Consider the following 14,281-nt stretch of genomic DNA (forward strand, 5'->3'; position numbering starts at 1 on the left):
TCCCCCTCTTCAAATAACAAGAGCTGTAGAGGAGGAGCAGAGGGTGGAGGTCTGTCAGCGGAACAGCCTTTTATCAAACTCAGCCAGGAAGAGTATGGAGAACACCACTCCTCCATCATGCACTGCAGGTCTGCTCAAACTGGGGTGGAGAAAGACGGACATCTATGAGTCTATTTGGTTCCTTTAAATGTAACTCTCCCTCATCTGTTTTCCAGGGTTGACTGTTCTGGTCGTCGGGTTGCCAGTTTGGATGTAGACGGGGTCATCAAGGTGAGTTTGCATCATTTATCTTTTGGATTATTCATTAGAAAGCCTTATTCCTCCTCCTCCCCCTCCTCTTCCTCTTCCACAGGTATGGTCCTTCAACCCAATCATGCAGACCAAAGCCACCATCATGTCTAAGTCTCCTCTGCTGTCTCTGGAATGGGCCACCAAACCTGACAGACTGGTATGAACATGTGGTCAACTTCAAATTAACTGAGCATAGACATATAACCAGCATAAACCAGGTTTTTGTTAATACTTCAACATGATAAAGGAAAGAGCATTAACATTATTACATTCAGTCATCAATAACTAAAACTCATAACTGTGTTCAGGATAAATACAGTGATCCTGTGAGAATTCCTAGAATTCATGATATAGGTTGCTTGGTAATATTCTATTATTAAAGTAACTTGGGGCAGGATCAAGAAATAAGACATAAGATGGCCGTTGCGGCCGTTAGGGTAACTGCAGCCATCAGCCAAGCTGGCACGGGAGCACGCATGAACCCTTCACAGCAGTGCAGCTGATGCCTTATCCTCTACACACTCGAAGCAGCCGGAAAGCCAGCTCGCTGTGTGTAGCGACACACAAACGCGGCGATTTACTGTTACGGTTGATGCAGTCTGAAGGCACAGGCGAAAGCAAAGACGGCATATTGGGGGACAAAAATATTGTCTCTGATACGGGATTGCTGTGTGTAAGCGGCTAATGTTACTACACAGACACAAACAAACCGTTAGCCTGTGGCTACATCCAGCTGCTAACGTCACCTCCTGGATAACAGGTTGGGCTTTCGGTCCCATATATAAAGGGACATATTTCTAACTATTCGGTTTCAGACTAAAGGACCGTGGAAAATGCGCAGTCTGTAACTATTCAGTGTTACACAGCAGTGGACTAAGTTACATGTTTGCAGCTAACACTACTTTGCACGTTAGATCACCCCGAGTCCTCGGTGATCTCATGATTTTCAAATCAAGCTCTAAACATGACCTGCAATTCAAGTTGAAGCTGCCTCCATGAGTCGAACCGAATCCGATGTTTATTCGGGTGCCAGCCCGGCTTTGGTCGTAAATTTGTTTCGACCCACAACATGGCGCTGATAAAACCTTTGTTTTCTTCTTAGTATGACTTTTTAGTGGACTTTGTGTGGTGGTGGGTTGTTTGCTGGCCGTAGTACAATCCATTGCTACCCAAACACTAGTTTGGGTCCACCGCGCTTGTCTTCTTCCCGTATCCAAGGACGCGCATTCAGCGTCATCTGACGTCACGTCCGCAAGACTGCGTGGGAAATTTGGGCCCAAATTGCAGTACATTATGCGGCACACAGCCTGTTCAAGGCAATGGAGAGATACGTGGGTGGGCTCATTCTTTTTGGCTTTGAACACTTCATCACCCATTAGCATTAAAAAACTTAAAATTCATGTTTATTTTTTCACAAATCCTGCCCCAAGTTCCTTTTAACTATTAACATAAAACCTGTGTGTGTGTGTGTGTGTGTGTGTGTGTGTGTGTGTGTGCGCGCGTGCGCATGTGTGTTTGTGCGCCTGTGTGCGGTCAGTTGTTACTAGGCAGTGGTGTTGGCACAGTGCGACTGTATGATACGGACGCCAAGAAAAATCTCTATGAGATGAACATCGACGAAACTCATCCACGGTAAATCTGTGTGTCCGTCTGATGTACAATGTTCAGTAAATGTAGCTACTGTATGTAGAGTTGTAAAGTGAGGCCCTCAGCTGATTATACAGTTAGAAAAACACATAGCCTGTTAACAACAGTTCAATATTTTGGGAATGTATTTTCTTTCTATCTGAGAGTGTGATGAGAAGATGTGTGAGAGACGAAGCTGGAGTCAGAGCATGGCCAGCCTAGCTTACATAATGTCAGTGAGCAGGGGAAACAGCTAGCCTGCCTCGGTCCAAAGTAAAAAAATAAACCTAAACCTCGAAAGCTCCCAGATTAGGAGGCTGTATCCTGCTTATGTAAATCACACACAAACAGAAATAGTCTATAGCCATGCTAGCAGATCTGCAAGGATGTTATTAGCTGGAGAGACAATTTGTGTCAAATGCTAGCAACTGGTGTTAAAGTGATATTATGTTAAAATATTACTTTGGTAAAAGTGAAAATAAGAATAGTATTTCAATAACAGTCTTAAAGTATCACATTTAAAGGTTCTTGAGTATCAAAGTAATTTGGAGGCCCAGTCAATGCCTTAGGTTCTTTGTTGTGTTCCTCAAGCTGTTCCTGAGCAGTTTTTGTGGTTTGTCAGAGCGCATTGACCTGCTGGGGGTGCCACTGCCATCAGGGAGTGCTGTTGGCATATTTGTTTAATGTCAACTTAATCCAACTTCTCTTGGTGGACATGCCACAGCAGCGTGGTTCAACCTCATCTGTGTCATTGTGTCAACTTCGCTCCGCCTCTGACGATGATACAGGGATGACTAACAAAAGCCTCAGAAGGGTTCTACTTGATCAAATAGGCCCCTGACCTCAACTGGCATCTCTCTCATGAGATCAGCCACATCTGTGGTGGACTGAATTTTGTATTTAGACCTGAACATTGACAGCTGAATTTTCCTGTGAGATTCTCATCTGCACAATCTAGCATTTTGTAGTATTCTGCCCTGTAGTATTCCTCTGGCATTTTTGGAATATGCTGGCTTGCCCCTCCAGTATAGTGTTTTGGAGGAGGCCTTTGGTAGGGAACCTGAATTGGTTCAATCCCAAGGGATTCAACCATTTCCACTGCTTTATCAAAAATCACGTGAAAGCTTGTCTCACTCCTCTTACCCTTTACAGTGGATCTTACACAATCAATCGCACACTTCATGCCTGCGATAGTTTCAGTCCCGTTTTCTGCAGGGAAGGCCTAGCACTGTTTTGCCCTTTTCAAAATGCTCTTTGAGCCCATTTGCCTTCGCACCTGTGCTGGTTCCATTGTTCGCTCCCATCTCCTCTAAGCTAGTCAAAACATTCTCATGCTGGGAGAGTACTGCTCTTATTGCTTTCCCTGTCACTGTCCACTGGGTGGGGCACAGTGGTCTTAGTGAGGCTGATGGTCCGTCCCCTGAAACTGCTGCTATCGCTAAAAAGATGGCTTTGAATTTCCCTGAGAGCTTGTTTAATGTCCCCAATTCATGCACCCATTGCAAAGCATCACATATTAAAGGACTAGATTCACATGCAGACTGCGTTATCAAGTTAAGACAGTGTGTCCCACAATGCACATACAATGCCAATGGCTGCTGCCTCTTCATTTCTGCTTGTACTCCTGAATGCATCCCTGACATATTTGCTGCCCTATTGTAGGTTTGACCTCATAAGCAATGGGAATGTTAAGCCTCAAGAGAACATCCCTAGCCACTATAGTAATTGCCTCTCCAGTAGTACCTGAGACCTCATATAAGCCAACAAAAACCTCATGAGGTACTAGGTCCTGGTCCACATGTCTGATACATATGGACTCCTGCTCCACACCACAGATATCCTGAGTCCCATCTATAATGATGGAGTACTGCATGACGGGTAAAGCCTGGATTGACTGTGCAATACCTCTGACAATGCTGTTTCCTAACAACTGGAAAATCTCATTTTGCACTTGTGGAGATGTATAGTCATGAGAGCAGGACAGCCAGTCAGAGAGGCGGGTATCTCTCTTGGCTTTCTGTTTCAAATGTAGAATCTACAATGCTCTCTAGGCAGTGCCTACCATTTTCTTGCTGTTTTGCCCATGCACTTGAGAGTTGTGACTCTATTGGGGCTGCCTCTTGGCTACTGACTGTGACTGCATGGTGGTGAGCTTTGCTATTCTGATGGCATTCAAATCTATGAAGAGCATTTTTCCCATTAGCAAATCTCTTTGAGGAGAATGCCGGGCCTGCTCTTTTAGAAAGTGTACTTTTCTTTATTGTGTATGTTTTCACACAGTGGAAGCAAAGCATTCCCTTCACTGTTGGGCTATAGTGAAGCCACGGATATTGTCTGTACCAATCTTCCTGAAAGTGGAGGACCTTATTGGGCAATGTTTGAACACAATTGAATTTGGGATGAGTTTGATTTGGCTTGCTCTCAATATCAAGAATGTCTCCAGTTCTACACTGTTCTTAATTGTCGTCAGACACCTCACCCTCACTGCTTTTCTCCCTGTTGCTGTCTACAGCTGGACCAGTTTCCTTAGAAATAGACCACATTATATAATTAACCACTCTATGACTGCATGTGAAAATATGCAGGCAGGCAACATCACATTTATAAAGTTAATAATTACACATTTTATATTTTGTGTAAAAACAAATTTACATTTGAATTACATTACAGTGTTAAGAGCCTATGTTGAGCCTGTAACTCCAACTGGCCTCTCCCTGAACTAGGCCTACAACCAGGCAAGATTGCTGCAGCACTCTAATGAAATAACACATGATGCCAGCCTGACATTAACTTTGTACGATGCATTACCTACTGTACATAAGCAGTCAAACATATGAAGTAAAACATTTAGTATAGCACCATGTCAAATTTACCTGTAGCCCTGAATCTTCCCTATATGAGCTACAACCTGGCCGGGGTTCCTCCATCACCTGATAAATAAAATATTGATGCTATGAGCAGTGACACAGCACGACTCAAATCTCGAAGAAGATCAGTAGTATTCACTAGGCCTACTTTTAATATTACAACTAGCTAACACTTAAAATTAAATTAACCACCATGCCCTTATTCAAGTTCACCTGCTGCTGTGGCCCTGCCACTCCACCGCTGTCTGATAAAGGGGACGGCTGTGTTGCTTCTTCTGTCACCTGACAAAGTAACAAATCAATTGCCATTAAGAGTGAGAAAACGGTTGGAAACAATGTTTTGCATTCATTAGCGGTAGCCCATGAGGGGGGGACTATTTTCCTCAGGTGACTTACACTTTGTTTGGTGAAATAGCTTCTAACGTCTTCCACCTTTCTTTTCTTGCCTGACATCCTCGGACATGTGTTGCACGAGAACAGTGTCGACCTCCTCTCTTCAACACTGGCAAAGCCTGCAAGTGAAACAACTTCGACAGCCTACAGGGAGCTAAGCCAATCAAAAAACAGACCTGTCTCAAAGACGTATTTGGGAGGCGGTGCCGAAGTGGGAAAGGATTTAACCCTTTGTGTGCCGCATGAGGCGCATTTTTTTCCTTCAACCTTACTATTGGTGTGGACATTTCAGCCATCGTTTGAGATCAGGATTGACACATCCATACGGTCCATAGACAATTCTACGCCTATGGCTGTTGCCATGGGGGGTTGTACTTGGTCCACAACAGTGTTTGGTGGGTGGTGTGTGTCAAGTGGCATGCACATGAATGGATCTCAGGACCCAAAGTTTCCCCAGCAGAACAATACATTGTAACAAGATGATCAATGTTACTCAGATCACCTGTCAGTGGTTTTAATGTTGTGGCTAATCGGTTTATATACAGTATACTATAAGTCAACCGCCACTGGCTGATTAATTGATCCAATGTTCTGATCACTCAAAAATCCCTGGCTCTACTGCAGTGTTTGCAACTGTAAAGTAACTGGTAATTAAAGTTATCAAATAAATCTAGTGGAGTAAAGTAGCAGAAAACTGAAATACTCAAGTAAAGTAGTTCCTTAATGGTGATATTAACATGCAATGTTTAGCATGTATAAAGCTAGCCATCCTCACCATCTTAGTTAAGCATGTTAGCCTCCTAATATTTTCTAATTTGCACAAAGTGAAAAGGCTGAGAGTGATGGGAATGTCATTAGTTCTGCAGGTATAAACCAAATTCAAAAACTGTGGTTTGACCTTTGGTGCAACCTCATTCAGTAGTGGCATGTGTGCTAGATGAAAAATAAGGTGTTACAATTACAATTCATCCTGTGTGGAACATGAATGTCTGAACCACATTTCATGGCAACCCATCCATGCTAAGACATTTCAGCGCCTTAAGAAAACAACTTATCAGTGAGGCTAATCTGTTTGCTAGGGAGCATGCAGATTGGACTCTGGAGCAATGGAAACGGGTCATGTGGTCTGATGAGCCCAGATGCACCCTGCTCCAGAGTGATGGGCCCATCAGGGTAAGAAGCAAGGCAAATAAAGTGATGCACCCATCATGCCTAGTGCCTAATGTACAAGCCTGTGGGGGCATTGTTATGATCTGGGGTTGAATCAGTTGGTTAGGTCTCGGTTCAGCAACGTTATGTGCCCAAAAAATGAAGTCAGCTGACTGCCTGAATATACTGAATAACAGGTTTTTCCATCAATGGATTTTTTCTTCCATGATGGCACGAGCATATTCCAAGTTGACAATGCCACAATTCACTGGGCTCAAACTGTGAAAGAGTGGTTCAGGGAGCATGAGACATAATTTTCACACATGGATTGGCCACCACAGAGTCCAGACCTTAACCCCGTTGAGAATCTTTGGGATGTGCTGGAGAAGACTTAATGCAGTGGCCTGACTCTCCCATCATCAATGCAAGATTGTGGTGAAAAATTAATACAACTCTGGACAGAAATAAATGTTGTGACACTGCATAAGCTGATCAAAATGATGCCATGGTGATTGGGTGCTGTAATCAAAGCTAAAGGCGGTCCAACGAAATATTAGAGTGTGTGACGTTTTTTTGGCCAGGCAGTGTATTACTTACTAATAGACAAGAATAAACTGGAAACACTACATGTACTACACTCAATGTGCAATTGCAACATTGCAGTGCATAATATTTGTTGTTAAAGTACAAATGCAGATAATAAGTCCCTCCTGTGCCTCTCAGTATCTTGTCTCTAGCCTGCAGTCCCAGCGGTTCGTCATTTGTCTGTTCAGCTGCAGCACTTAGTCGATCTGGGAGCTCCGATTCTGTTCCTCGACTTCCTATCCCTGTGTCTGGACAGCTGCTGCTCTGGGACACCAAGACTGTCAAACAACAGGTAATTAACCAGCCAGTTCATTCATAGTTCATTTCACTCCTATAACAGGTGTGTTAAACTCACAATGGACCAGTTCAGAAAGTATCAAATCAATCTGTTTTCTGGTTCTGCTGCATCAATTTTGATGCATTTTGAAATTATCTTCTTTACTCCACGCAGTCTTCGTCATGATCAAAATCTGGTGCTTATATTACCCACAGTGCAACTGGACTGCTGACAGTTGTACCAGAAATTTACTGAGGCTGTGGTGTCATCAGTGTTCTGTTTGTCTCTCAGCTCCAGTTCTCTTTAGAACCTGAACCAGTAGCCATTAACTGCACAGCCTTCAACCACAATGGAAATCTGCTGGTGACCGGAGCTGCTGACGGAGTAATCAGACTGTTTGGTCAGTGTTCATCATGATTATTTTCAGTGTAGAATCTTCTGTAGACTAGTTAGATCTCAGAAATAATGACAGATTACTTTAATTGCTACCAGAGCTCCGAGGGCTTCTTCCAAAATATGTATTTTCCTGATTGAGTAAATATACTGCCTTCTGTATTCCCTGCTCAAGACATGCAGCGGTATGAGAGCGCTATGAGCTGGAGAGCTCATGACGGAGAAGTGTACAGTGTGGAGTTCAGCTACGATGAAAACACTGTCTTCAGCATCGGTGAAGATGGAAAGGTGTGTGTGTGTGTGTTTATTTTGTGAAAAACTCATCATGGTGACAGGATGCAGACAGCACTTTTGAGTTTGTGTGTGTGTGTGTGTGTGTGTGTGTGTGTGTGTGTGTGTGTGTGTGTTGTGTGTTCAGTTCATCCAGTGGAACATCCATCGGTGTGGGGTGAAGCAGTCAGAGCAGGTTTTACCTCAGGATGCCACCGGGCCCTTCGTCCTGTCAGGGTACAGTGGATACAAACAGGTAAGTGATGTAGCTTTACACCATGCAGAAAACCATGATGAGAGTTACAATGAATTAGGTCACAGGAAAGTAAAAGAATGAAAAAGGTCAAATAAAATGAAATGTCGATGTCTAAATCTGCGATGAACTCTTCTTCAGGTTCAGGTTCCTCGAGGTCGACTCTTCGCCTTTGACTCTGAAGGGCAACATGTCCTCACCTGTTCCAGCTCTGGAGGACTCATATACAGAGTAAATACACCTTCATTCTCACATATTTATATTTATATCTTAAGTTCTTGAAATGCTCTTTAAAATCTGTATATATGTTTTTTTTTTTATTAATTGTGGAATGTATTTTTTGATGTTGATGTTTTGTTTTGATTAATTTGAAATCGTTTTTAATTTGTCGTTATTTTACTACATTTACATTCATACTTATTGTCTGGTTTGATGCATTTTGATTTTACTTCAGCTTTTCTTTAAAGAAAAGTAAAGGAATAATCAGTCTTTTCAAAAAGGTTTTTAAAAACCTCTTGAATATTTATATCATTTTAAGTCTTTAAAGTAACACCTTTTGTTGTTCTGTTTCCCTTTGTTGGGTAAAAATGAATATTTTCCATTTACATTATGTTCAATAGTTTGATTTGTTCACGTGTTCCCCCTTTCACCACCTCTTCTTCCAGCTGACCAATGGGGAGCAGGCTCTGGATAGCGTGCTGTCACTGGGTGGGCACAAAGCACCGGTGGTAACAGTTGACTGGTGCTCAGCGGTGGACTGCGGCACCTGCCTGACTGCATCCATGGATGGGAAGATCAAACTGAGCACGCTTCTGGCACAGAAGTCCTGACAGAAGACCTGAATGAAGACACCTCAGGGGTCAGGTCATCCAAGTTTACAATAAACTGATTCAGTGTGTTCAGTCACTGATGGAGATTATGCTATAATCTGGTAAATACAGTATGTCATCTGCTTCATGAACTGATACAAAAAGTGAAAACTCACCCACCTGTTATAAATTAACATTAAAATCCCACTGAAAGTAAAATGTAGAAGTATGTTTCTTTCTTAAAGCGGCATTCGTTGATTTTGCTAGGCCTCTTGGGGCAGATGAACTCCAAAACAGTCTGACAGACTCACAGCCCTGTTGTGGCTAAATATTAACAAGCAGCAGACTATCTAGAGCAGGGTGGGTGGTGTACAGTGGCTTTTTCATTGCAGAAAAGTAGCATTAAGAAAACGTGTCTTTTTTTTTTTTTTTTTTTTTTACTCGCTTTGAAAACAAATTCAAAAGCTAGTCAGATCAAAATCTTTACAGGAGGCGGTGGTGCTCCTGTACTTCTTTTGTCCACAGGGGCCACCAGAGTTAAGAAAAAGTTCCTTGTTGCTGCTTGAACAAAGATTGTGATAACATACAGTATAGTTCTAAACTTTAGCAGTTAAACTTTTAAGCTGCCACCACATCAACATGCCGCCACCTTTGTTAGACCAGTCTGGTCTGGTGTCAGAGGCAAAAGAAAATTCACACCACAACCTGAGATGATAATACATAAACATAACCTTTATTGAAATTCAAGTTCATTAAAACTATGACTAGAAACCCTGATTTAAAATGGCTCTATAGACGTCAACACAAAAAGCCAAGGTGCCTAGCCTACAACCCTAAAACACAGCACTGCAAGTGAATGAGGATTAACTTGACACACACCCTTAACCCCTGGTCCACACTGCAGGCTTACCCTTACACACAGTTGTTGATTCGCCTCTGTTGCAGCTCTGTTACTACCTCTGCTGGCGGATCAGATGCGAAAAGAAACTGTCCCCCCATTCCGCCTCTGTAACTTTCATACAGACAGAGAGGAGGAATAATGGTACAATATTCCTGCCTTGAAAAGGAGGTGTGAATTGGGCTCAAGGCCGTGCAGAGGCGAGCCTTCATTGCGCCGCTATTGCAGAATCTCTGTCTGCTCTGTCTGAAAAGGGCTTGTGTGACAACAGGCGGCCTGCCTTAAGCTTGATTTATGCTTCTGCGTCGCGGTGACGGCGTAGCTACGTCGTCGACGCAGACCCCTACGCGGACCCTGCGCCGTAGTCTGACGTGCGCCTCCAAAAAATCCTGACAACGCGTCACGTCGACGCGTCGAGACGCGAACGGCAAGGACTGGGATTGGTCCGCTCAGACCGTCATTCCGGCAGTTGCTTTTCCGGTCAACAGTATAACAACACCGCCAGTTACTTCTGCTGCTTGCATGCTTGTCTCCTATTGCTTGTGAACTCCATGCTTTGTGAGATCCCAGCAGGGCAGGAGGAGTATTGGTGTTGTGCAGCATGTAGCTTGTAGCCCCACACTGTGACCAGAATGCTACACAGCATATCCGCTCTGACCGCAACTGCAGTGCAAGAGAGCAAGAACCCCCCGAAACCAACCCCCCACCCACCCCCCCTCGCGGCTTGGCGGTGAATTGCAGACCAACGCGTTCCCTCGACGCAGAACTTCGAATGCTCAATGACGGCGTCGGGTCGACGACGTAACTACGCCGTCGCCGCGACGCAGAAGCATAAACTAGGCTTTAGAAGGCGTGACAGCATGAGGTGATGTGTGTAGCAACAAAATGATAACAGCCCCGTAGAGCACAGAAAAGGCTCCATCCTGCCCTCCTAATGTGGGAAGGCTCCCCTACTTGACTGTCTTTGCTGCCGATAACACTAAGAGTTGCCAACAGAACCCTGCCACGACCTCGGCCATGGACAAAAGCATTTCAGTCTGTACCTCACGTCTGTCAGGCTGTTCAATGTCGACATTTATCTCAGCGTGGTTCTCCCCACCTCCTAACACAGGTGAGAGTAACCAGTTCATCAGTTCTCAGGTACGCAGGATCTCTTCCCCACAAGTGGCCACAGGAAGATACTGACCCTCCCCACATTTTCTCACTATAGTATAAAACATGCAGCTGGTCATGTAGTGAGAGTGGGACACTGAGCCAGCAGCAGCAATAGCAGGATCCTGAAACTGAAGAAGAATTCAGGCGTCATTACTTTGATTATTTACACCTGTGCTTTTCCTACTTGCTCATCAGGATGGGGTGCAGGGACTTAGGGGGAGGGCACCGCTTAGCTTCGTCTTTTATATGATAATATATTGTCATTCTGTCTTTAGCAGCAGTTTTATTTTCATGGATTTCAGCTGTTAACATTTAACATTTAGTTTTTTTCTCATTTTAATCTAGTCTAATTTAATAATTTTTCACTGACATTATTTTTGATTTCACTTTATTTATTTTATTTTATTTCATTTTATTTTTGTTACCTCATTTAATGTCTTGACTGTCCTGAAGTTTCTACCATCCATCAGTCGGCAGCAGCAGTGGCTGCTCTCCGCCGCAGGAGGCGCTCTGTGCTGTAATTCCTTCTAGCGAAGAAGAAGCAGGGCAATGAACACACAACTAGCTGCGAAGAGAAGAACATGTACGACATGTAGTTAATGTTGCTCGACAATCCTGATTTAACACACCACGTTTCCACGAACAGAGTTCAAAATAAATCCGGGCGGAGGTGAATTCAGACGCCATATTGTGTTAATACCAGAAATAACATGCTTGTTGTTGTGACGTGAAGACGATAGAGCTAACTAGCTACACCGTTAGCTTGTTTACAGTTCGGTTCTGTTTCGGTTTTGTGTTTAATGTCACTGGGCTCTGGTACCGCGTGCAGACATGGAGAGCCTGTACAAGCGGAAAATGTTCGCGTCGATGCGGAAAACCAAAGTGGACGCATCGAAGAAGCGGCAGATCGGCCTACCCGCTTCCATCCTGGACGACAGTGACGAAGGCTCCTTCTCCTCCTCCTCCTCCTCCTCCGGATCCCAATCCGACTTCCAGAGCTCCCCGGAGGAGGACAGCGAGCAGGAGGACCGGGACCGGAGCGATTCCGGGGCGACTTCAAGCGACGACAGCCGCTCAGTGACGCGCAGAAAGCGCTCGTTCCTCGGAGGCGATGACAGTTCCTCGTCCTCCAGTGCCGAGGAAGAGGATGACGAGTCGGAGGGCAGGAGCCAGCCGAAGAGGTTGGTTCAGCCCAGGAAGCGGAGCAGGCTGCAGCGGCAGGACGAGTCGGACTCGGACCATGCTGAGGAGAAGCGGAGAGAGGAGGCGGAGAAGGCGAAGAGGAGGCAGAGACACAACAAGCTTCTGGCTCTGTCTCGGAGGATGAAAGCCCGGGTCCCGAGTCGGAGGAGGAGCCGCCTGAAGCAGGTACACCTTTCGGGTTTGTGGTTGCTCAGACGCTGTGTTATAACCTCGACAAATATTACGTCCAATAACGGCCAGTTTGATTGTTTACTATCAAATTAAAGTGTGTAATGTGTGTAATATGTGTTTATTCTCAGGGTGGGAGTGATGTGGAGGAGTCTAAAGAAGCTGAGGATGAAGCTGCTGGTGATGAAGATGGAGGCGGAGGAGAAAACGGCAGCAAGAAAGAGGCTTCAGAAAGTGATGATGGAGGCAGAAAGGAGGAGAAGGACGAAGAAGAGGAGACGGAGGAGAAGAAAAAGTAGATCCACACCATGGAGGAAAGAGAAGAGAGTTTAAATGTGAAGAATTAAAAATGTACAGGTTTTTTTTTCTCCTGCAGCATTTAAAACAAAGACACTAAGAACTGTAGTTTTTACATTTTTCCATTGCCATATCTGTTGCTATAGAAACAGATATTGATGACATGCAACATGAAGAGGTGCATATCAGTTGGACAGACGTGTTGACCCATTACAACGTGTATTTTTTTGAAGGAAGTGGAGCATGAAGTGGGAAACAGCCTTTGCGTGATGCTGAGATCATAAAGTGGCTCATGGATGCATTGCTACTAGTTCGCTGTCGTATAATCATCGTTAGTGATCCACCCTGCTGATCTAATGACAGCAGTCAAGTCACTTTTATTTATATTTCTCATAGTCACTACTCCTAGATGTTGACTTCAGATGGATGTCATGTCACTCATGTTCCACTGAGAGGTGCACCTTCTTCACTTTCAGTGTGTCTTGTGTTATCATTCCTGCTTGAGAAAGATAGGGCTGGGTTCATCACTGTCACATGACATGAGTCTCACCTGGCTGAAATATCACTACAAACAATGAAAATGATAAAAATAGGTTCCTCATCCTGACCAAGTTTTATTGTTGCCTTAAGCTAACCAAACTGCAACAAAAAAATATAAAAGCAAAACGGAAAATAATGAGTGAACTTGGTCTAAAATAAAATGGTAAGTCAACAATACAACAATAAATTCCATAAACTCATCATTCGGCTACAACGGCAAGCTCCAGGCCCAGACATTGTTGCTTTATGCCCAGTTGTAATGATGGACCTGAGGGGTGTGCTATGAAGCCAGTTCGAAAAGAGAGAGGCTTTCTATGTGTGAGCTGGCTCGACTAAACCTAAAATCCCAGTCTGGTACCAGGACCGCACTCATCAAAACACACTTAACCCAGGCTTTCTTCTTTGGGCTCTGTGCGGGCTCTGATTCGTGCGTCATTTGACGGGAGGCAGGAATGCTGCAGAATATTACTTACTGTTTAAATTGGGTAGCCAGTATATTTATTGCAGCACTCGGATGATTTCTAACGTGATAACTGCACATCTTTCGCTCTTAAACAGTAAACTTGATATTTAAAGATCATACTCAAGAATTACTTTTAGGTCTGACACTATCTAATAAAGGACACGTGGTAGCGTCATCACATAGCTTTTAGCCAAATCAAAGTGAAATTATTTTTATTGGTGGAATATTATCTGAGATGAATACCAACTGCCTATAATCATTTTGTAATCGTTTTTTATTCATTGTAATATACCAGCAGTATAAAACTGACTTCAGATAAATAGGACCAGATATGAAAACATAACTAAATGGTTATTTCATGGTTTGAAGGAATATTCTTATGTTATTGTAGCCAGTGTGTCTAAATGGACAGGGAGCACGGCTTCGTTCATGAATGTAACGTTACAAATATATAGTATAAAACATATTCCCTCAGCTGAGAATCAGTGTGACTGGTGATTATAGAGAAAGCTCACTAAATGTCTGCTTATTGTTTTTACCCTGTAAAAAGGAGAAGCGGTTACAGACAGTGGATGGGTGGTTAAAGGAGCTGATGAGTGAAAGGCACTACTAAGAAGATTTCAAGCCGAATCTCTGAACATAAG

At 43.8% G+C, this 14,281-nt stretch overlaps 2 protein-coding genes across 5 annotated transcripts in view; both read left to right on the plus strand.

Moving 5' to 3' along the window:
- wdr91 (WD repeat domain 91) overlaps positions 1-9,132 on the plus strand; it is a 26,810-nt gene extending 17,678 nt beyond the window's left edge. For 3 of the 4 annotated variants that reach the window (XM_084383308.1, XM_084383310.1, XM_084383309.1), the window contains 10 exons: positions 1-128; positions 216-270; positions 353-448; positions 1,829-1,923; positions 7,050-7,203; positions 7,480-7,588; positions 7,757-7,869; positions 8,000-8,107; positions 8,246-8,335; positions 8,770-9,132. The exon at positions 1-128 is cut by the window's left edge and continues 69 nt beyond it. In XM_084383308.1, coding sequence (XP_084239434.1) covers positions 1-128; positions 216-270; positions 353-448; positions 1,829-1,923; positions 7,050-7,203; positions 7,480-7,588; positions 7,757-7,869; positions 8,000-8,107; positions 8,246-8,335; positions 8,770-8,934 — 1,113 coding nt within the window. In that variant the 3' untranslated portion in view covers positions 8,935-9,132. The other variant, XM_084383311.1, reaches the window with a different exon arrangement.
- Positions 9,133-11,519: 2,387 nt separating this feature from the next.
- On the plus strand, positions 11,520-13,998 carry LOC311274807 (uncharacterized protein). The gene is made up of 2 exons (XM_084382800.1): positions 11,520-12,334; positions 12,469-13,998. The coding sequence occupies exons 1-2, from the start codon at positions 11,798-11,800 to the stop codon at positions 12,634-12,636; spliced, it is 705 nt and encodes a 234-aa protein (XP_084238926.1). The 5' UTR covers positions 11,520-11,797; the 3' UTR covers positions 12,637-13,998.
- Positions 13,999-14,281: the final 283 nt, after the last annotated feature.

Source organism: Pagrus pagrus, assembly GCF_965226575.1.
Source record: "Pagrus pagrus genome assembly, chromosome: 19".
NCBI classification, from domain to species: domain Eukaryota; kingdom Metazoa; phylum Chordata; class Actinopteri; order Spariformes; family Sparidae; genus Pagrus; species Pagrus pagrus.